The 21,647-nt window shown below is 48.2% G+C and overlaps 1 protein-coding gene and 1 long non-coding RNA gene across 2 annotated transcripts in view; both read left to right on the top strand.

The window, feature by feature from the left end:
* Positions 1–21,647, top strand: part of LOC126073397 (uncharacterized) — a 179,540-nt gene that overhangs the window by 71,808 nt on the left and 86,085 nt on the right. The gene's annotated exons all lie outside the window — the stretch shown is intronic.
* FAM43A (family with sequence similarity 43 member A) lies at positions 1,486–5,115 on the top strand. Its single transcript, XM_049880005.1, has one exon. It carries the CDS (start codon positions 2,651–2,653, stop codon positions 3,920–3,922), a length of 1,272 nt encoding a protein of 423 aa, XP_049735962.1. The 5' UTR covers positions 1,486–2,650; the 3' UTR covers positions 3,923–5,115.

The following is a 21,647-nucleotide window of genomic DNA, read 5'->3' as shown; positions in this document are numbered from 1 at the left end:
TCTGTCTCCCTGGCTGCTCCTAGCTCAGGGCCTGGCACCAATAGGTACTCAGAAAAGTTACTTAAATTGAAATTTACCCTGACGACACTAAGAAAATTGGATTAGAACTCAAAAGAAAGGTTAAAAGTTAGCAAAGGTAGAGGGCCAGGAAATTTCTAGAAGGGGCCACAAAAACCCATTGCCACTGAGTCAATTCAAACTCATAGTGACCCTATAGGACAGAGTAGAACTGTTGCATAGGGTTTCCAAGGAGTGGCTGTTGGATTCCAACTGCCGACCTTTTGGTCAGCAGCCCAGCACTTAACCACTGTGCCACCTGGGCTCCAGAAGTGGCTACAGTGTTTTTGAAATCAGGAACCAGCACAGAAACCAGGGACATCCAAGGTCTCCAGGGGGCTGAGCCTGTGGGGTGGGGGTGTGGTACACTGTCCTTCTCCAGGGTAGGCCTGGGAATTGATGAAGCTCTGCAGGACATTTATCACACATGATTTTTTTTTTTTTTTACTTTGAGCAGATCACAGAGCCAAGCAGGTCATTTCAAGGGCCTAGATATATGAGTTACTAGCCAGGGGTCAAGGTAGTCAGATGATTAAAACTACATTGCCAGGAGGCACATGAGAAATAATTTGACAACCAAACAAAAAATGTCATTTGAATTTTTACCAGGAATTCTCATCCAAAATGTGTTAATGGTATAATAAAACTGAATAGCTGGCTTGTCAAAGTAAACCGAGTTTTAACCCTACACGAGCATTATTTACAAAGGGTTATCTATCTCAGAAAACGGTTCTCTTCTGAGGCCTGACAGTGGGAGGGGGTCATGCTGGGGGGTAGCAGCCAGAACCACTTTATCTACTGTATACTATACTCTGTACAGTATACTCTGTCCTGTAGGGTCGCTATGAGTGGAATCGACTCGATGGCAGTGGGTTTGGTTTTTTTGGTGATACTATACTGCAGCCCTGGTGGCACAGTGCTTAGCAGTTCGAATCCACCAGGCACTCCTTGGAAACCTTTTGGGACAATCCTACTCTGTCCTATAGAGTCGCTATGAGTCGGAATCCAGTCGATGGCAACGGGTTTGGTTTTTTTTTTTTTTTAAACACACTAAATTGTTCACTCCCTGGACCTTATTACCACCCATCTCACTATCTGATGCTTGTTCACGTGTGAAGAAAGGGCTTCAAAATAGCAAAGATAAGTCTTGGTATTTTCCTTGCCCCTCTTTGTTTTCTTTAATAGAGTCAAATTCTGTAAATAATATTACACAACACCCAGTTCTTCTCAGAGAGCTGCCACACAGGAGGGAACCGCTATTTTCCCAACCTTTTTGCACAGGAAATTACAGTCTACGATCCCACCTTCCATCACCTCCCCCAGAGTTTCGATCTAGACGTACATCTATTCAGTGAGTAGCAATTCAGCCTGGAGGTGGTGTCTGAGTTCAGGTTCCCTTTGCTGTGGGGCAAACCCAAGTCTCGATGATTTCTGTAGATAAAAGAGACGTTGGTAAATTTGCGATGTAACGCCAGATTGGACCCGTCTCGCCCCTCCCTCGACCAATGGCTGCCACCGGGTCCCTTTAAGAGACCAGGAGCCCGCCGGGCGTCGGTGGCCGAAGCGGATCTTCTTTTCTGCTCCTCCCCTGCCCCGCGCGGCGAATGGTTCGCGCCGGCCTATATTTACCCGAGATCTTCCTCCCGGACCGTAAGGATGTGAGGCTGCCGAGCCGGCCACCGCGTGCAGCACTGAGAGGGCGCGCTGCAAAGGCGGGCCGCTGACGGACGGGATCCCGGGAGCAGAGCTGAACGACCCCGGGAGGGAAGTAATGAGGTAGCAGCCGTCCCGGAGCCGATCATGGGCGCGCCCGGCCCTCGGAGCCCCGTGCTGCCCTGGCGGAACCAGCGGGGACAGTGAGCCGGTCGAGCGCGTCCCCGGCGTCCGGCCGGAGCGAAGATGCAGTGAGCCACCGCGGGGCTGTGCGCGGGGCCCGCCGTGGCCAGCCGGACCCGCCACCTGACCGCACTTTGGGCCAGCAGTGATTCTGGGACCGGCCCAGCGGAGGGGCTCTCTGTCTCCAGCACCCCTTGGGGGTGGGGAGTCTCGGCTCTTTGGCGCACTCGCTGCTGAGTTCCCGCAGTTTCTGGCCCGAGCCCCGGGGTTGTGGGTGAGCGTGAGGGGGTCCCTTTACACGTTTGCCGAGGAGTTTCCGCGTATTCTCGCACCATCCCGGGTGCTTTTGCTGGGGCTCCCTCTGTTTGCAGCACGCATCTAGCTTTTCCTGAGACATTTTCTGCTCCACTCTCATTCCGTCTTTCTCTCGTTTTGCTTGCTTGAGTCTTTGCCTTCGCCCTTGCCCAGGCTAGAGTAATTCTTTGTGAGCGCGCGTGCTATTATTTTATTTTTTTTTGAGCACTTGCGTCTGAATATTTTCTTTTAATAATTCTATCTCCACCCCCTGCGGGTTCCAGAACTACCCCTCCCCCCGCCCCCCTTATCCTTCCACCACTCGGCCGCTCCCAGCAGAGTTTTTCCCCCCCCCCCCCCTTGGTCTTGCCCGGGCCAAGCCCTACCGGGGCGGGTGGCTCAGCCCGGCTCGCACCCGGCGCTCCGCCGCCGCAGCCTAGCTGTGTCGGGGTGCCCTCCGGAGATGCTGCCGTGGAAGAAGCACAAGTTCGAGCTGCTGGCCGAGGCGCCACCGCGGCAGGCGTCCAAGCCCAAGGGCTACGCGGTGAGCCTGCACTACTCGGCGCTCAGCTCGCTGGCGCGGGCTTGTCCCGAAGGCGCGCTCAGCCGGGTGGGCAGCATGTTCCGCTCCAAGCGTAAGAAACTGCACATCACCAGCGAGGACCCCACCTACACCGTGCTCTACCTGGGCAATGCCACCACCATCCAGGCGCGCGGCGATGGCTGCACGGACTTAGCGGTGGGCAAAATCTGGAGCAAGAGCGAGGCGGGCCGTCAGGGCACCAAGATGAAGCTGACGGTGAGTGCGCAGGGTATCCGCATGGTGCACGCCGAGGAGCGCGCGCTGCGGCGCCCGGGCCACCTGTACCTACTGCACCGCGTCACCTACTGCGTGGCGGACGCGCGGCTGCCCAAAGTCTTCGCCTGGGTTTACCGTCACGAGCTGAAACACAAGGCGGTAATGCTGCGCTGCCACGCGGTGCTCGTGTCTAAGCCCGAGAAGGCGCAGGCCATGGCCCTGCTGCTCTACCAGACGTCTGCCAACGCGCTGGCAGAATTTAAACGCCTCAAGCGGCGGGACGACGCGCGTCACCAGCAGCAGGAGTTGTTGGGCGAGCACACCATCCCTATAGTGCCGCTGCGCAAGCTCCTCCTGCACGGACCTTGCTGCTACAAGCCGCCGGTGGAGCGCAGCCGCAGCGCGCCCAAGCTCGGCTCCATCACCGAGGACCTGCTCGGCGAGCAACAGGAGCAGGAGCTACAGGAGGAAGAGGAAGAGGAGCACCCTGAGGGCTTCCCGGAGGAGGAGGAGGACCGTGCCGTGGAGGGGGGCCACGCGGAGGAGGAGACCGAGGCGCAGCGGACACTGGTTATGGCTATGCATTTCGAATGCGGGGACTTGCTGGACACGCTGGAGAGCGGCCGCGAGGAGGCGCTGCGGAGCGACGGGGTCTCGCTGGGCCGGGGGGACGGGTCGTCGCCTCTGCTGCTGGGCAGCGCTGCCGACATGAAGGCCGAGCTGTCGCAGCTCATTAGCGACCTGGGAGAGCTCAGCTTCGGCAACGACGTGCGCAGCCTGCAGGCCGACTTGCGTGTGACGCGCCTGCTGTCGGGCGAGAGCACTGGCAGCGAGAGCTCCATAGAGGGCGGGGGCCCGGACGCCACCTCTGCTACCCCTGGGGACCCGTCGGGGCCCGCTGATGGCGCCAGTCCGGAGGAGCCCCACTCGGGCTGAGCTCCCAGCAGCCTCCTGCCCGCGACCCTGGCGCCCCACTGTGACTCCCCACCTTTCCTCTGACAACTCTCCTCCGACCGCCCCCCAGGAAAGGGGGAAAGGACAGTTAGGGTTCACACCTCCGCTGGGGCTGAGGTCCAGAGTTCCACCTGTCGCCTCTCTCCCCACGTTTGGCCGCGGTGGAGAGGTGGGCGAGAGGGAAACCCCTGATAGGGAGGGAGGGAGAGCAGCCCCCTGGGGTGGGGGTGGGGGGTGAGGGACAGGGCCGGCTGAAGTTAGCAAAGTCCCACAGGCTGAGGTGCCTGCCGGCCGGTTTCCTGTTTTTGGGGCAGCTGGGGCCGAGAAGGAGGGGTTAACTTCCTCCCCCCACCCACTACTGGGAGAGGCCTGGCACTGTCATTGACGTGTTATTAAAAAAAAAAAAAAAATTGCCCTCCCAAAGTTTGAGGCTTCAATGGCATCCCCCTTCCCCAAGTCTTTTTGGTGCGAGAGAGCTTGAGTTGTTTACCTCAGATTCAGACCCTTGAAATTCTGCCAAATTCCTCAAATAATAGTTTGGGGGAGGGGGGATGAAAGTTGCATTTTGTTTACAGTTCAAGACATCTAATACCTAAAAAAAGGAGTTTTCCTTTAGAAACACACAGGCCTTTCTCCTGCTCCAAAGAGCTCATGCCATGATACTGTGTAAAATATTTTTGCACTGTTGTGAAGTATTTTCGACATCTTTTTTGTTTTGTACATAACCGTGTTCTCCAAGCTAAGTGTTTATTATCTTTTGCTGTGCAAAAGGGATGTGTAAGATGTTGTTCGGTTGTATATACGGAAATGTGTATAAAATGTTTTGTTATTTTTTAAGAGTAACACTGTTCTGGTTCTGTTTACGTGCCAGTCGGGAGAGAATAAAGAGCAACGTTGAACAGAGCAGGTGAGTGTCTGGAACTGCTGTTGAAGGTGCTTGGCCTTGGCCGTGGCCGTGGGTGGCAGAGGGTGTGCTCATTCCCAGGATGGCATGGCAGGACAGCGTTTGGCCTTTGCACTGTACGGGAATGATTAGGGGAAGGGGCCAACTTTATGCCCAGCCTTGGGGTCCTTCTGGACCTCTTCTACTCTGGGTGCTGTGGTTGGGGCAAGCCATCTCCTTGAGCATATCCTGTGTGTCGTTAAGTTGTGTGAGTCTGGGCTTTTTGAGTTAACACTTGGAAATGCCAGGATGAGTTCTGTCCCCCATTCTCAGGTCTTGAGGTTGTTTGTGGAGGAGTGACACTCAAGGTCAAGTGTGGTTTTGCCACTCCCTTCTCTGGGTCATGTAATGATCAGGTGTAAGGATACTCTATAATCTGTTCCTTTACAAACAGCTCCAAGAGTTTATGAGACGGGGTAGAGACAAAGGATGTCCCCATGGGGCTCTCTGAGGCTCGGGACCATCTTTGTTTTTCCTGGGAGGAGAACCAAGGCAAGGGAAGCCGAAACGTTCCAATCATGAGTCATGGCGCAGGTGGGGTGGGTGGGCAGCCAGGCCACTGAGTCCATTTCCTTCCTTTCCACAACCTAGAGATGACCCTGTGGGGGAGTGGCATGGAGGTCAAGGCAGAGGAGAGTGGTTAGAGCTTGGTCTCCATGTATGTTTTAGGGTTTTCTTGCTTTCTCTGAGTTTGTTTCTGTTGTAAACTTCAAACAGATGTCTCTAGTTTGGCCAAACCCCATCAGCTGGAAGCTGTAACAAGGTGCCGCCTAAACTGTGCCGCAGCAAAGTATTTTTCCCTTTACCCTTTTGGGCCCCTTTTCCTGTGTTGCAAAAACGAATCTCACTCCTGGCCTTCCCTAGTGTCCTGAGGAGCCAGGAGAAAGTCAGTTTGCTTTGTTTTCATCATGAATACGTTCAGAGCAGCTGGATCCAGAAGTCCTAAGGCATCCGGAGTTCACTTGAACTGTAGGGGAAGGGAAGGTGAGATTTTCTTCCTAATTAATGGGAGTGGTTGGAGCATAAGACTGTCTTTGAGAGACAAAAGCAAAGGGGAGTTGAGAAATGTTTAATTAAAACATATGCAGAGTCCTTCTTTTTTTTTTTCTTAAGAACATGAGGACAAGGTCCAGGCCTTTGATTTGATTTTGGTTCAGTCGAGAGTCCCTGTCCCCCAATACCTCAGATACACATGATTGAATGACATTTCAAAACCTGCAGGTAGAGAGAGGTCAGAAAAGTCAAATCCCACCCTACCTGTACACTCACCTTGGTGTGCCTTCCACACAATCTCACCTGATTGGCTGACAGCTGTGTGGGCCATCACTATTCTGCATGACTGGATTTCACATCTCAAATGATTCCCGCACGTGGCCAAGTACCTCTGCTGTTTGGAATGGATGAGAACATAAAACAGGATGAACGTAATAAGTGTGATACCGCCTGTGTCCGTGAGAATGCCAAAGTTGCCTTTCATCTGTGACAGATGGGGCCTGGTGGTTGATCCAGAAATTTAGACAAAAGACATTTAAACCAACACCATCAGTAGGTATAAAGCAGCTATTTCTTTAAAGTCGGCTTTTTCCTGTTAACTGACTTAGAAATAGGGGAAGGGGCTTAGAGGCTGAGGAAGAGGAAAAAGCAAACAAAGCCCACTGCAAAAAATCAGCTCCTTTCCTCCCACCCTCCTGGCACCTTTCCCTCCCCCTCTCCTTCTTCCCTCTATTTTTTGGCTTTTATCCCTACTGCACCCCAGGCTCAGGCTGATGTAATTCTAGAAGAGACGAGAAGGTGATACGTGACTCGCCTCTTACATCTCCGTCTTCCAGGGATGATATCACTAGAGTAAGGAGAGATGTTTTGAATGAAGGAAAAAAAAAAGGCAAACACAAAACCCATTTGCTTCTGACACTCAAAGGGAAAACAGTGGCACGCAAAAAAAGCAAGGCTAAGATGAAACATTCCAGAAAGCACCTGAAGTCTGGTTTCCTCATCACATTTCGCTTTTCCTTCTTGCAAGGTGAGGCTCGTGTTTCTCCTTTACGTAACCTGATGGTACTTTAAATGCGATGAGACACTTCCCACATTCTTTCCTGGTCTAAGTCATCCTCCATGTCCAACAATGCGGCACTGACAGCCTGAAAAGCTGAGTGACTTCCTGCGGCGAGAGAGATTGTTGCAGGGGTGGCAGCAGGAGTCCAGGGAGGAGGCATGCGTCACCCGCTCTGAGCACAAACATCCCATGTTCGTTTGTACTATTTGTTGTGTGTGTTGAGGAAGAAGTAGGAAGGCATAGAATAAATGAGAATATTACATCCCCCCTCAACCATGATGGTTTCAGAGCAAGAACGCCCCCTTCGCGTGCACACACACACACACACACACACACTCCTCCCTGCAAAAAACATCCCACAGTCAGCATAATGGTAGATTTTAAACAAACGAGAAAGGCTCTTATACTCTAAGAGCAAAATTCCCTCCCAGGGGACAGAGCTGTTTTCAAGGGTTCTGCTTGTGAAAAGCAGAGAACTGGCTGGTAGAATCCACCTCTGGCACCATGTGGGAGATTAAAGGACCTTGTGGGAGTTGCCAAGGATCACGAGAAACATGAAAATTCTATTAGGAGAAGTTGCCCTCTTATCTAACAGGATTTGGGAATTTAATAAGCATCGAGGTCCAGCTGAATTATGTCCTCTGTGGTATGAACGCATCAGTAGCCCTAGCATCTGCTGGTAGGGGACGCATGACAAGCTAGAGATGTGTGTGGACTGCTGGGGCCAGGAGCCATGCCTGGCACGTGGGACATGACTCCGGGCTCCAGAGAGGCATGGGGTTGCTGGGACCAGGGCGTTCTGTCCTCCTGACCCCACCATGCTTTTCTGCACACTGGATATCTGGATCTGGCTTCTTCTTTAGCTGGGGCCTTTCCTGCTTCTGGCTCAACTGTGTTCATAGGCCATAATGCCCACACCCAGCTCTGGAGTGGCCCCATTGGAGCAGCCCTGACTACCCACCCTGTTAGTGGTTTGAGTGGCTGTCAGAAGGACCTCTTTTCCTGCCCTCATTTTCATCTTCATCCCACTTTCTGCTGTTCCCACATCATTCCCTCCTTGCTTCTCTTATTACCCAGCTCCCCACCTGGTCCCATTTCATTTCTTCTCTTGAAGACCTCAGACTTAACTCACCTAAAAGAAGAACCAAAAAGCAAACAAAAAACCCAAACCTGTTGCCATCGAGTTGATTCTGACTCATGGCAACCCTCTAGGATGGAGTGGAACTGCCCCATAGGGTTTCCAAGGAGTGACTTAGATTCAAACTGCCAAGCTTTTGGTTGGCAGCTGAATGCTTAACCATTGTGCCATCAGGGCTCCAGAGAAGGTCTTAATTTTAAGGAAAAACAAGCCAAGCATACAGGCATCAATCAGCCAGCACCAATCCTGCAGTTCCAGAAGGTGTTCTGGCACTGGCCCTACTTAGAGATGATCAAACTGGGGCACGGAGGGGTGATGTCCTTCCCAAGGTCAAGGAGGGATCAAGACCCAGGAGTGAAACTCCTGAACTGATGCTCTTTGCACATGCTTCAGGAATGTATGGCTTACAATCAGATTTTAAGCTTTGGGATGGCGGAAACTGGTAATTTTTCTTTGTCTTCCTTTTATTTCCACCACGCTTCATATATGGTAGATGCTTGATGATAAATATTTGTGCTGCCTTTCATCATCACCCCATACCACCACCAAGTATGACTATCTACTAGAGGCAAGATGCTGAAGGTAGGTCGGTGGCTGTTTTCCAGGGGCAACTGCTCCTGGTGGGTGGGATGGGAGCCACTACAGAAACTTGGTCTCCTCTTGCTTCCATCCCTGAGAACTGGTCTGGTGAGTTCCCATCCTAGAAGAGCAGGTCAAGTTTGAGGGTGGGGAAGCTCTTTCCATTGTGTCATGATTATTAATCATCAGTATTCTTCCTAGTCAACTGAATCCTCCAAGGACAGTCATATGTCTTAGATGTCTTTGATTCACCACACTGAGCACAGCGTCTGGCACCTAATAGGTACTCAGTAAATGCTAATGAAGGAGGAAAAGAGTGATTCCCCTCCAGGCTGGGAGAACAGGTCTGATAAAGTTCGTTGTCAACACTTGGCTGGAGGAACCGATGTTTTAAGGATGTATGTTTGATGAGGAGAGAAGAACAGGACTCATTTGACTCCTCAACTTCACGTGGAGTCCCTAATTTTCTCTTGAACTTCCCCGACCTTCTAGAAAGGGGTGGTTCGGGTTTGGAGAGGGATGGTTTATTTAGAAGTGACTTTGAGTAGAATTGGTATCCCATCCCTGCTCATCCCAGCCCCAAGATTATTGCCAAATCCCTTTAATACGAGCCAAATGAAGGCTCAAATGATGTGGTCTGGCAGAACCCTCAACTTGAATCCAGGCCCTGAAGTGACTTGGTCTTAACATTCGACCCAGTCAAGTGAGTCACATCCCTTGTCAAGCCTCAGGATCCTCGCATGTAAAATGGGTGGGCTGGATTAGATAATAGCAAGACTTTCAGAACTCACGTTCTGAATTGAAGAAGGATCAAAGCTTAAGCTTTATGGGATGTAATAGAAGATACCTCTGACCATACGCTATTCAGGAGTCCTGGTGGTACAGTGGTTAAAGTGATCAACTGCGAACTGAAAGGGCGGCTGTTTGAAACCACTAGTGGCTCCATGGGAGAAGGGTGTGGCAGTCTGCTTCCATAGAGATTTATAACCTAGGAAACCCTATGGGGTCACTATGAGTCAGTATCGACTTGATGGCAGTGGGTTTGAACTATAGGCTAAAAACTGTCTAGGGCTCTGAGAACAGGGCTCATCTTTAGGACCTACTGTGGCCTGGAGCCACACCAGGACTCAGTTTGGAGATGATGTTCTCTTGCCCAAGCCAAAGCAAGAGTCATGTGTTAAAGTATCCTATTCACCAGCCTCAAAACTTGGCGGCCATAGTGGTTCCTGATATGGGAACTGTCACTGTAGCTAAGGGCCAGGTAGGGCCTAGGAGATAAAACATCTTTGCCTAAGATCACTCAGCAAGTTGGGATTAGAACTCATGTCTCCTGAATCTAAGTCCTACACTGTTTTCCCTGTTTTCTTTAGGTTGGTGATAAGTCAGCTCAGAAGCAACCTACAGACTATCCAAGAAAATTTGGCAGCACCTAAATGTCTGATCTAAGGCCATGAGGCCACCTGGCAGCAGGGTGTTTTGGTCTCCTATCAACCAAGACTAGGACCAGGAACCACCTAAGGCAGGCTTGGGAATAAGCCTAAGACCGTTGCTGTGAAATCGATTCTGACTCACAGTGACCCTGTAGGACAGAGCAGACCCTCCCCATAGGGTTTCCAAGGAGCAACTGGTGGATTCAAACTGCCAACCTTTTGGTTAAGAGCTTTGCTCCTAACCACTGTGCCACCAGAGCCCCCGGGAATAAGAGGGAGTTGATGATCTGGCATGCTTCCCTACCTTCCCTTGCAGCAGTCTCCTCCTTGCTCCAGGGCCCACCCCCACCCCGGGTCAATCCCCTAGGAGAGCTTGTTCTCAGCTACCTGTCAGGGATTCTCCCTCCCCTCTGCTCCAAGATTAGCCAATAATGACTCAAGAGGTCACCAGGTCACTCTGGGATCTAATCTATATAGCCCGAAGAATCAGATACCCTGAGGGCTCCTCTGTCCAGCCCTTTCATTTTACAATGCGGAAACTGAGGCCCAGAGAAGGGAAAGTGCTTGTTGAAGCCTCACAGCAAGCTTAGGGCAGAGCCCAGGTTAGAACTCAGGTTTCTACTTTCCCCAGTCTCGTTCCAAGATGCCATACTGCTTTCTTGCAGAAGCTGTTCACAGTAACGCAGGGAACCTGACTTCCTGGGTAACATGGCCCAATTGCATGTGTGTGAATCTCAGAGCTCTCCCCCTTCCCACAACTAGTGAAGTCCCTACTTTTGTCTCCTCAAGCTATAGGTCCTCAGCCTACCAAAGCGGTGGGTATCCCAAACTCTTACCTAAATGAACTGTTTTGGGGAATTGGCATTTTAATAAGGGGCTCCTGAAAATTAAAAGCCTTTGAGATATAGAAGGCTAAATAAAGAAAGTATTTTAGGCACTGTGTTGGGAAGTGGCTAGAGTGGAAATAAGTATTCTGGTGCAGGGAGTACACCAGACATTCTCCTAGCACCATAAACCACGTTCTTAAAGGTTCTACTCTTGTGGCTAAATGCCTACACAAACAAAGAGAAAGTGATGTGTCCAAGGTCACTTGAGTTTGAGAAAGGGAGAGTGGGGAGGGCCCCTGGGTTCCGCATCAGCACACTCTCAGTTCTGTGTTCTAGTTCGGAATATGCAAATGGATCCATGGTACCGTCTAGAGACCTAGACACCCAACATCCTTATCCACAGCCGCTGGCCAGCCTCTGCCAAGATGTCCCCTGCAGATAAACCTGTCTCGCCTTTGCAGGCCAATTTATCCCCGGCCCTGATTCCCAGGGACAACTGGTCGCTGGTGCTCACCAGCTGATTTCCAGAAAAGAAGCCTGTCTCTTTAAAACAGCAACATGTGATTGGGTGCTCTAGTTTCTGCCTGGACCAAATCACCCTGCTTGTCTGAATGAGTTGTGTAGACACACCAAGGGGCCCTTCTTCTGCAGCGGCTATTGCATTTAATGAAGCTTGCAGGGTCTATAAATTTGGAGGTGTTCACACTGATGGGATCACACCAGGTTTCCGTCTTATACTATATCTCTGCTCCATCCCTCTGACCCAGGTCCCAGCAAATGTCTACTGTTAACTAACACATGTGGGATTAGGGAATGGGGCAGGGTGGTAGGTAGTATTTCTGTGGGTGAGGCTATAAGGTATAGGTGAAAGAGAACTGGACCTGGAGACCTGGTTCTAGCCTGGCTTTTCCAGGCATTAGGTCTTTCACTAATATGCTAATAGCTCTTTCAATAAGCAAGTTCCCTATTGGGGCCAGTTCTCTCTATGAGATAGAGACAGTAATACCTAAACAGATTATCGCTCAGGTTGTTTTGAGACTCAAAATGTAAACATTGGATCAGGATGGTGCAAGCAATTAACGAGCTGGACTGCTAACAGAAAGGCTGGTGGTTGGAGTCCACCCAGAGGCACCTTGGAAGGAAGTCTTGGTGGCCTGTTTCCAAAAAATCAGCCATTGAAAACCCTATGGAGCCCAGCCCTACTCTGGGCGACACACACGGGTCGCCATGAGTTGGAATTGACTCATTGGTAACTGGTTTTTTAAGTGCTCTGTGAAGTGCAGGGAAACCCTGGTGGCATAGTGGCTAAGTGCTACGGCTGCTAACCAAAAGGTCAGCAGTTTGAATCCGCTAGGCGCTCCTTGGAAACTCTATCGGGCAGTTCTACTCTGTCCTATAGACTCGCTATGAGTCTGAATCCGCTCCACGGCAGTGGGTTTGGTTGTTTTTTTTTTTTGTGAAGTGCAGTACAGGAAAGGAGCGGTTGCTGCTGGAATATCCAGGCTGAAACAACACATTGAGGACAAATGAGGCTCAGTGAGCTTCTCCACAGAGAGAATGTGTACGGGGGCAGGTACCTCCTCCAAGAAACATAGTCCAGGGCACAAGGAGGGAAAACATGCAAAAACGAGGAAGCCATCTGTTAAGAATAGGAAAAAGTAGGTGGGTACTTAAATATCTCTCTTCACGGGGAACGATTATGGGCTAATTTTCCACCTGCAGCTGTAGACATCCACATGTGCTACGTGGCTTCTCTGTTTCCAGCCCAGTCTCTTCCATCCGCCACAGCAGGAGAGCATGGCACCCGCCCTGTGCTCTCTGGCTAGATTTTCATTTGTTCCATGTAATGGATTCGTTTTGTCAGCATTTGATTATCAGCCCAGATCAGTATTACTGTTCCCCTTTCTACACTTGGACACACACACATAGATACACACAGATTACCAGCTAAAACTTTCCACAAGTATTTGCAATCATGATGAATGTGTTGACCTCTCAATAGATGTTCCTGAAATGGACACAGATCCCCCTTAAAATAATTTTTTAGAATGGTTCTTTTCTAAAAATATGAAGGTTCTGAGGTTTCCCTTGGAGACACTGTAGATGAATTACACACAGGAACACTTAAGATCCTCTTGTCCTGATGGAACGGTGGTGGTGGTGTGTGTGTACCTGTGGCTGTGCCTGGGACTGGGCTTAAGGGTGAATATGACCTGTACTGTAAACTCAAGCTGTTGTGGTTGGCATTCGTGTGACACGATCAGTGAAAACTCAGAGCGCAATACGAGCTAGGCTGATCCTCCCAGATTTCTGCCCAAAAAAACTTCAACTCACATCACCCTTTCCTTTCCATTATAGTCTGGGTTTTCTTTTTTTATAATTATGTTAAAATACATATAAAAAAAAATTGACAATTCAACAGTTCTTACCTGTACAATTCAGTGACATTGATTGTATTCATGACGTTATACAACCACTACCACTACCCTTTTCCAAGTGATCCCACTACCATTAACAGAAGCTTAGTACCCCCCAAAGATAACTCCCCCTTTCTCTCTCCCTCCCACCCCTGGTAACCACTAATAAGCTTTGGTCTCTATATATTTGCCTATTTCATGTAAGTGGGATTATATGGTATTTGACCTTTTGTGATTGGCTTATTTCATCCAGCACAATGTTTCCAAGGTCTATCCATATTGTAGTATGTATCAGGACTTCATTTGTCTTATGGCTGAGTAATATTCCATTGTATATATACACCACATTTTCTTCGTCCATTCATCTGTTGACGGCCATTTAAGTTGTTTCTACCTTCTGGCTATTGTGCTGTAATGAACACTGGTGGACAGGTTCCTGTTTGCCTTCCTGCTTTCAATTCTTTTGGGTATGTACCTAGGATTGGGATTGCTGGGTCATATTGTAGTTCTATGTTTATCTTTTTGAGGAACTGAATGCTTTTCACAGTGGCTCTACCATTTTGTATTCCCACTAGCAATGGATGAGCGTTCCATTCTTTATTTTTAACCTTAAAGGTCCTTAAATCACTAATGGAGCCCTGGTGGTGCAGTGGTTAACATCTACAGCTACGAACCAAAAGGTCGGTAGTTTGAATCCACCAGCTGCTCCTTGGAAACCTCGTGGGGCAGTTCTATTCTGTCCTATAGGGTTGCTATGAGTTGGAATTGACTGGCTGGTAACGGGTTTGGTTTGGTTTTTGGTTAAACTACTAACGGAAATCATCAGTTCCCTTAGGAATGCTGTATTCTGCTGGATACTACAGTCCAAAAGAGATTCACTGCTAGGATGACCATAGATTCCAGTTTGCTCAGGACAGTCCCAGTTATATAATTGTAGTAGAGCCACATTTTACTTTCAGAAGTGTCCTAATTTTGATGATAAATTATATGATTGTCCTACCTATTACCTAGGTAATTTTGACTCTAACCTATGCATGTCTTCATTCATTCCTTCTTTTGCTCTTGCACTGAACAAACACATACAGTATGTTTACTGTCTGCCAAGCTAGGAAGACGCTGCAGAGATAAATAAGAAACAGTCCTTGTTTTCATGGGGCTCACAATCCAGTAGAAAAGGCCAAATTGTGTAATACCAACCCAGTGTAAAAAAGTATGGGCATTTTAGGTATAAGGAATTGAGGGAAAACAGAAGACATTAGTCAGCACCATCCATAGGAGGGAGGGGTCGTTATAGAGAGTGTCACAACCATCAAAGTGGGTCTTCCTTAAAAGCTCTGACTGGAGTCATAAAGCTTTGCCCGACCTATGTTATAGAGGAAACATAATATTCTAGAGCTTAAAAAAATTCTTTTGCGGGGGTGGGGGGGGCGGGGGCCAGGGCAATATTTTTGAAATTCTCCTACCTGCAGTCTCTCTGTAGTCCAAAGGCCACTTCAGAAGAATATCTAAGTTTTCTTCCTTATTGGTCCATTTTCTGATCCATGAACTTGAGAACCAGAAGAAACAGATTATGGTGAACCCAGCACCAGGTATAATTAAATCAGGTAAAGACTGCTAACAAACCCATTGCTCTTACTGACTTAATAAAAGTTTACGTCTCATTTAGGCAATATTCACTATGAATATCCCTGGTTGTCAGATTGTCATTCAGGGGCGCAGGCTCCTTCCATATTGTGGAAGGTGTCATGGGCCAAATTGGGTCTGCCACCTGTTCATGTATACAAAGCTTTACTGAAATAAAGTCAAATGCTTGATCATTTACATATTATTTATGGTTGCTTTTGCAGTACAACAGCAGGGCTGAAGAGTTGCAATAGTGACCGTATGGACCACAAGCCTAAAATATTTACTATCTGGCTAGGACTTTACAGAAAAAGTTTGCTGACCCTTTATGCTAGGGTCTTGGAATTCTTTCTGGGTCATCTGCATCCGGCCAGTGGACACAGAATGAGTGCACATGATTGATAAGGAGGTTTTAATGGGCCAGGCCTAGAAGTGATGTATACAACTTTTGGCTATAACTCACTTCATGGATACATGTAATGTCAAGGGCAATGCTGTCTAGCTGTGTGTCCAGGGAAGCTGGGAAATGTAGTCTAGCTGTGTGCCCAGGAGGAAAGGAAAATGGGCTTTGGGAAGAGGTCTCTGCAACATAGTGGAGGGAGAATGCCCAGTTCATTCCAAATTCACATTCTGGGGATTCGAATCCACTGCAAAATGCCTCTTTAAAGTTTTAAAAAGCAAACAAGTTGCTTTGATGATTATAGTATGCCCGACCCAAGCCATGCTCCATTCAACTGCCTCGTATACATTCAAATACTAGACAACAAAAAAAGGAAAGCAGAAGTAGAATTGACTCATTTAAACCTTGGTGTTGGCAAAGAATACTGAATATACCATGGACTGCCAGGAGAACTAACAAATCAGTCTTTGAAAAAATACAATCCTTAGAAGTAAGGATGGTGAGACTTCATCTTGATTACTTTGGACATGCTATCAAGAAGGGCCAATTGCTAGAAAAGGACACCATGGTCGGTAAAGTGTAGGGTCAGTGAAAATGAGGGAAACCCTCAATGAGGTAGATTGACGCAGCAGCCACAACAATGGGCTCAAACATACCAACGATCATAAAGATGGCTGCCTTTGTCATCCAGCACTGCCATAACGGAAATACCACAAATGTACGCCTTTAACAAAGACAAATTTATTTTCTCACAGTCTAGTAGGTTACAAGTCCAAATTCAGGTATCAGCTCCAGGGGAAAACTTTCCCTCTCTGTCAGCTCTGGAGGAAAGCCCTTGTCTTCAATCTTCCCATGGTCAAGAAGCTTCTCAGGCACAGGGACCCCATGTCCAAAGAACACGCTCTGCTTTCTTCATGGTATGAGGTCCCCAACTCTCTGCTTGCTTCCCTTTCCTTTTATCTCTTGAGTGATAAAAGGTGGTACAGGTCACACCCCAGGGAAGCTCAGGGAGGTGACTTGAGCAAGTGTGGTGTTACAATCCCACCCTAATCCTTTTAACCACTTGCAGAGATTATGATTTATAACACATAGTAAAATCACAAAATGGAGGACAACCACATGTGGCCTAACCAAGTTGAAACATATTTTTGGGGGACACAATTCAATCCATTACAGTGGCTCAGGACCGAGCAATGTTTTGTTCTGTCATATGTAAGACTGTCATGAGTTGGAATCAATGCCAGAGCACCTAACAACACCACAACAGCATTAATTGGTCCAAACAGGGAAAGTACCCACTTTGCCCTCTCTTCACTTTATGATCCCTAGCCCAGGTTTATGTGAGCTAACGTTTTGCGGGGAGATGATAGGGAAATCAGTTATTTATAAGAGTTTGTTGAAGACACCATTCAGTTTGCACTTGATCCAAATGGCTGCAATGAATGAGTAACTCAGGACCCAGAGCCCAAGTAACTTTTCAGAAACAGATGCTAAGTTCATTAGCTCAAGACTTGAAGGAACTTTTGAGGTGAACTGTCTCCTTTGTGGGGAGTCCACGAACTCCTGCAGTGACTAGGAGCAGATGTTCTTTCTTCTGAGCTAGCTCAGCCCCTGGATGGACAGTTCTGTTTCTTGGAAAGTTCTTTTGAGATCTGTCTCCCTTCAGCCTGTCACATTGTTCCCCCTTCTGGCCAGTGAGGCTACGGAGAGGGAGTTGTCCCGTTCCTGCCAGGAGAGTCCTTCCTCTCCACTTCCTTGATCAAACCCAGCTAGCCACCTGAAGGGAGGGGCCTGTGTTCGTCTTCTCGCTCCCAGAGGACTTAGCTGCTTCCCAGCCACTTTCCAGTCAGGGATCCCAGACCCTTTGGGAGAGGGAAGGCTCTGCTTTACAAATGAAAGGGGGAACTGGAGAGATGTGTGAGGGGTTACTGCCTGTCCTGGGAAGGCCCTGAGAGAGTCCCATTCCTGCCCGTGGCTGCACGAAGATGTCTGACAGAAGGCCCTCTGCTCCCTGTCTGAAGTACATCTACTAACTAGCTAAATTTTTCTCCTGGCCTGGACGGTAGGGCAAGATAGGTGGGCCTTTACTTTATACTTCACATGATTCTGTACTCATTAGATTTTTGTTGTTGATGTTCTTCATTAGCATGGTGCATTTACAATAAACTAATGGAATTTTAATACACATGATAACTGTATAATTCATTTAATGCATCATAGAACTAATTGTGTTCAAAATGGTAGTTTGGGTAACTTATGGTAACTAACAGGATTGACCGTAAAATTTAGTTTGGCTGCTAATCAAAAAGTCAGCTGTTCAAATCCACCAGCTGCTCCTTGGAAACCCTATGGGGCAGCTCTACTCTCTAGGTTCGCTATGAGTCGGAATTGACTCAATGGCAATGGGCTTGGCTTGGGTTTTTATGGGTGTTAATGGCATGCAGCATTATGATGACTATCTTTGATAAGTTTAGTGACAAACATGTAAATAGTTGAAATAAATGTCATTGCCAAGGGGAAGGGGAAGAAGAAAAAAAGGAAGAAAAGAGAAAACAAAAGAAACAAGTAGTGTTTCTTGTAGGGGCTAGCCACCACCAAGGGGAGAAGATCAGGACTCAGACTTAAAGGCTTGGGTTTGTTCCCTGTTCTGCAAGACTCCCTGTGTGACATTGGACAAAATAGTACAATTCTTCAAGATTTGGTGTCGTCATTTGTAAATAGAAGTAATTATGCTATCCTTATGGCATTGCGTGAGGAGCCCTGGTGGCAAAGTGGTTGAAGTGATCAACTGCTAATCAAAAGGTCTGCTGTTCGAAACCACCAGCAGCTCTGCTGAAGAAAGATGTGTAGTCTGCTTATGTAAGGATTTACAGCCTTAAGAACCTACGGGGAAGTTCTACTCTGTCCTACAGGATTGCTATGAGTCGGAATCGACTCGATGGCAGTGGGTTTGGTTTTTGGTTTTATGGCATTGAATAATTAAAATGAAATCATGAATATAAGCTGCTTTCTATGGAAAAGTGTGGTACAAATGGGAAGAATTTTCATTGCTGTCCTTCTGGAGGAACCTGGAGCTCAGGCCTGAGTTGAGTCCCAGCAGGGTTGGGGAGGGTCTCAGAGAAAGATTCTGAGTGCATTGCCCTGAGCCTGCTGTATCCTGTGCTTCTAGTTGCTTCCTGGGATTCCTGCTTCCCCCAAGGCATCTTGAGGATGGAGACCCAGTATTTTCTCAGGGTAGACCCTGACTGAGGTGGTCCCACCAAAGGACTGTCACCCTGGGAGGCTGGGTCTGGACAGTGATTCCTCTGACACTCTGACCGTCTCTCCTTCTGCTCTGCTGTGTATGGGGGACCTTACAACTCGTAAGGAGTCCTTGAGTGGTGCAAACGATTAATGCAATCAGTTGGCTGCTAACAGAAAGGTTGGAGATTTGAGTCTACCCAGAGGCATCTCAGAAGAAAAGCCTGGCAATCTACATCTGAAAATTCAGCCACTGAAAACTCTGTGGAGCACAGTTCTACCCTGGCACACATGGGATTGCCATGAGCCGGAGTCGACTTGATAGCATCTCGTTTTTACTGATTATAACTCATAAAGCATGCTTTCAGCCATCTTCTCTCCTGATGCTCCTAACCGCCAGTGAGGCAGGCAGGGCAGCATTAATAACCCAACTTTCAGATGAGAGACCTGGGGCTTAGAGAGTAGACTGGGGTAGAAAGGAATGCAACCAGCAGGTGTTTAGCATCTCCTGCATGAGAGGAGCCCTGGGGGCGCAGTGGTTAAAGCACTCGACTGCTAACCAAAAGGTCAGTGTTTGAAATCACCAGCAGCTCTGAGGGAGAAAGATGTGGCAGTCTGCTTCCATAAAGACTTACAGCCTTGGAAACCCTATGGGTTCGCTATGAGTTGGAATCCACTTGATGGTAGTAGTTTTGGTTTTGTTTTTTTTGGGGGTATCCAAGGCATAGTGCTGGGCACTTACCTGTGGGTGTCTCATGGTGGCTGAGTTATGGTAATGGGTGGGGCTGGGACTAGAGTTCACGTCCCCTGATTCTGAGTGTTTTATAAGCACTGAAGGGCACAGTGGCAAGGGGATGATAGGTAAGGGATACTGGGTAGGTAGACAGTAAGGAGAGCAATAGGAAAAGGCAGATGGGGGGTAGGGAGGGGAGATTGGCAGCTGACAAGTATGATCCTGTGGGTGGGGCTGGGGCTACAGTTCCCATTATGTGGCTGTCATCAAAGTGCCCAAATAAATAAAGGTTTGCAATTACAGGGAGCCGTGGGTTTGGGAATCTTCCAGCAGCAGAGCCCAGCTGTTAATTAAGCCTAAGATGGTCATTATCTCTCTCCATTGGATTGAAGAGAGGGAAACTGATGCAGATGGCAGGTTAGAGACTTGCCCACATGGCTGATACGTGTTATTAGTTCTGGTTTTAAGAGGCGCCCAACCTGGGGCTTTGGGAAGCAGCCGAGGGGAAGGAGGCCACATGTAAGTGCTAGTCACTGAGGACATTTCCCACTCCTCCCTCGCAGTTAAAGAAGGGCCTGGCCAGGCACTCGGCGTTTGCCCCACCACTGTTCTGGAGCCACTTGACCTGTGTTCCCACACTGGGACTGCCACAGAGACAGAGAGTGTGGGTGCAGAGTGCAGGCAGCCTGCAGGCTGCTCCACCCTCTGCATCTCAGTACAGGTGGGCAGGGGAGGTATGGTGCAGGGGTTACATGCGCTCGGCTCCTAACCGAAAGGTTGGTGGTGCGAACTCACCAGCTGCTCCGTGGGAGAAATATATGGCAGTTTGCTTCTGTAAAGATTGTTGTTCTTAGGTGCCATTGAGTTGGTTCTGTCTCATAGCGACTCTATGTACAGCAGAACGAAATGCCGCTGGGTCCTGCGGCCATCCTCATGGTCGTCGCTATGTCTGAGCCCATTGTTGTAGCCACTGTGTCAATCCATCTCATTTAGGGTCTTCCTCTTTTTTGATGACCTTCTACTTTACCAAGCATGATGTCCTTCTCCAGGGCCTTGACTCTCCTGATAATACATCCAAAGTATGTGAGAGGGAGTCTTGCCATCCTTGCTTCTAAGGAGCATTCCTTTGTTCTTCTGGCAGTCCATAGTATATTCAATATTTTTTGCCAACAAAGTAATTCAAAGACATCAACTCCTCTTCAGTTTTCTAATTCAATTGTCTGACTTTCGAATGCATATGAGACGATTGAAAATGCCATAGCTTGGGTGAGGCACATCTTCGTCCTCAATATTACAGACTTGGAAACTCTATGGGGCAGTTCTACTCTGTCCTAAAGGATCTCTATGAGTTGGAATTGACTCAATGACAATGGGTCAATGGGAGCATGGCATGGATAACCACCAATCACAATGGACACTGACCATAGCAGTGGTCCAGCATAGGTCCTGGGGGCCCTTGTTTAGCTAGGCGTTAACTTTTTTTTTTTAATTGTATTTTTGGTGAAAGTTTACACAGAAAATTCGGTTCCCTTTTAACAATTTCTATACATATTGTTCAGTGTCATTGGTTACATTTTCAGAATGTGTCAGCATTCTCATTATTTCCATTCTGGTTGTTCTGTTTCCATTAATCTAGCTTTCCTGTCCCCCCTTACCTTCTTGTCTTTGCCTTAGGCTAAATATTGACTGTTTGGTCTTGTGATGTTAACTTTTCGATTGCTTGATCTTCCACAATTGTGTGTGGGGGTCCCAGAGGAGCGGTCTGGGTGGCTAGGTAGCATAGGAAGCAGTACTGCAGGGAGACTTGGGTAGATGAGTAGTTACCAAAAGGTATGAGAGTATTTCAAAATTTTATCAATTGGTATGGCTGTACTAGCAGAACATTAATCATGAGAAAGTACTTTTTTTATCTGTAACTTACAAACATCAAGGACTTTTCAATAACAGTAATAACAACAATATGGAATTATTAATAACGATAGTTAGCTCCTCCACGAAAGCACCATTGGGTTTTGCTTCCACGCGTCCATTTTGATAGTCTGCCTTTCAAGTACACACAGGATAGCCCTGAGTCGCTGGTCAGTGGCTGGGGGCCTTGACTAACTGTCGCATTTGGGGTGGCGGGGAGAAGTAAGTTGTTCTTTCTTACTCAGTATCTCATATCAACAGGGTTTTAGCATTGTTGCAAGGTGGACGGTCACCTGTGGATACGCCATCTGGCTGTCTGTGTCTGCTTAGCTGGGTAGATCAAGTAACAGTGTATTGATGAGTTGCTTGGCATTCAACCTTTTATTCATCAGGTGGAATGCCTGAAGCAGAACTGC

This window comes from Elephas maximus, chromosome 1 (assembly GCF_024166365.1).
Source record: "Elephas maximus indicus isolate mEleMax1 chromosome 1, mEleMax1 primary haplotype, whole genome shotgun sequence".
NCBI lineage: Eukaryota > Metazoa > Chordata > Mammalia > Proboscidea > Elephantidae > Elephas > Elephas maximus.
The sequence above is the reverse complement of the archived record's forward strand: the minus strand, read 5'-3'. Positions and strand labels throughout refer to the sequence as shown.

Bases quoted from the DNA above. Each gene is read 5' to 3' on its own strand.
- FAM43A (XM_049880005.1), top strand. From the start codon at position 2,651: ATGCTGCCGTGGAAGAAGCACAAGTTCGAGCTGCTGGCCGAGGCGCCA.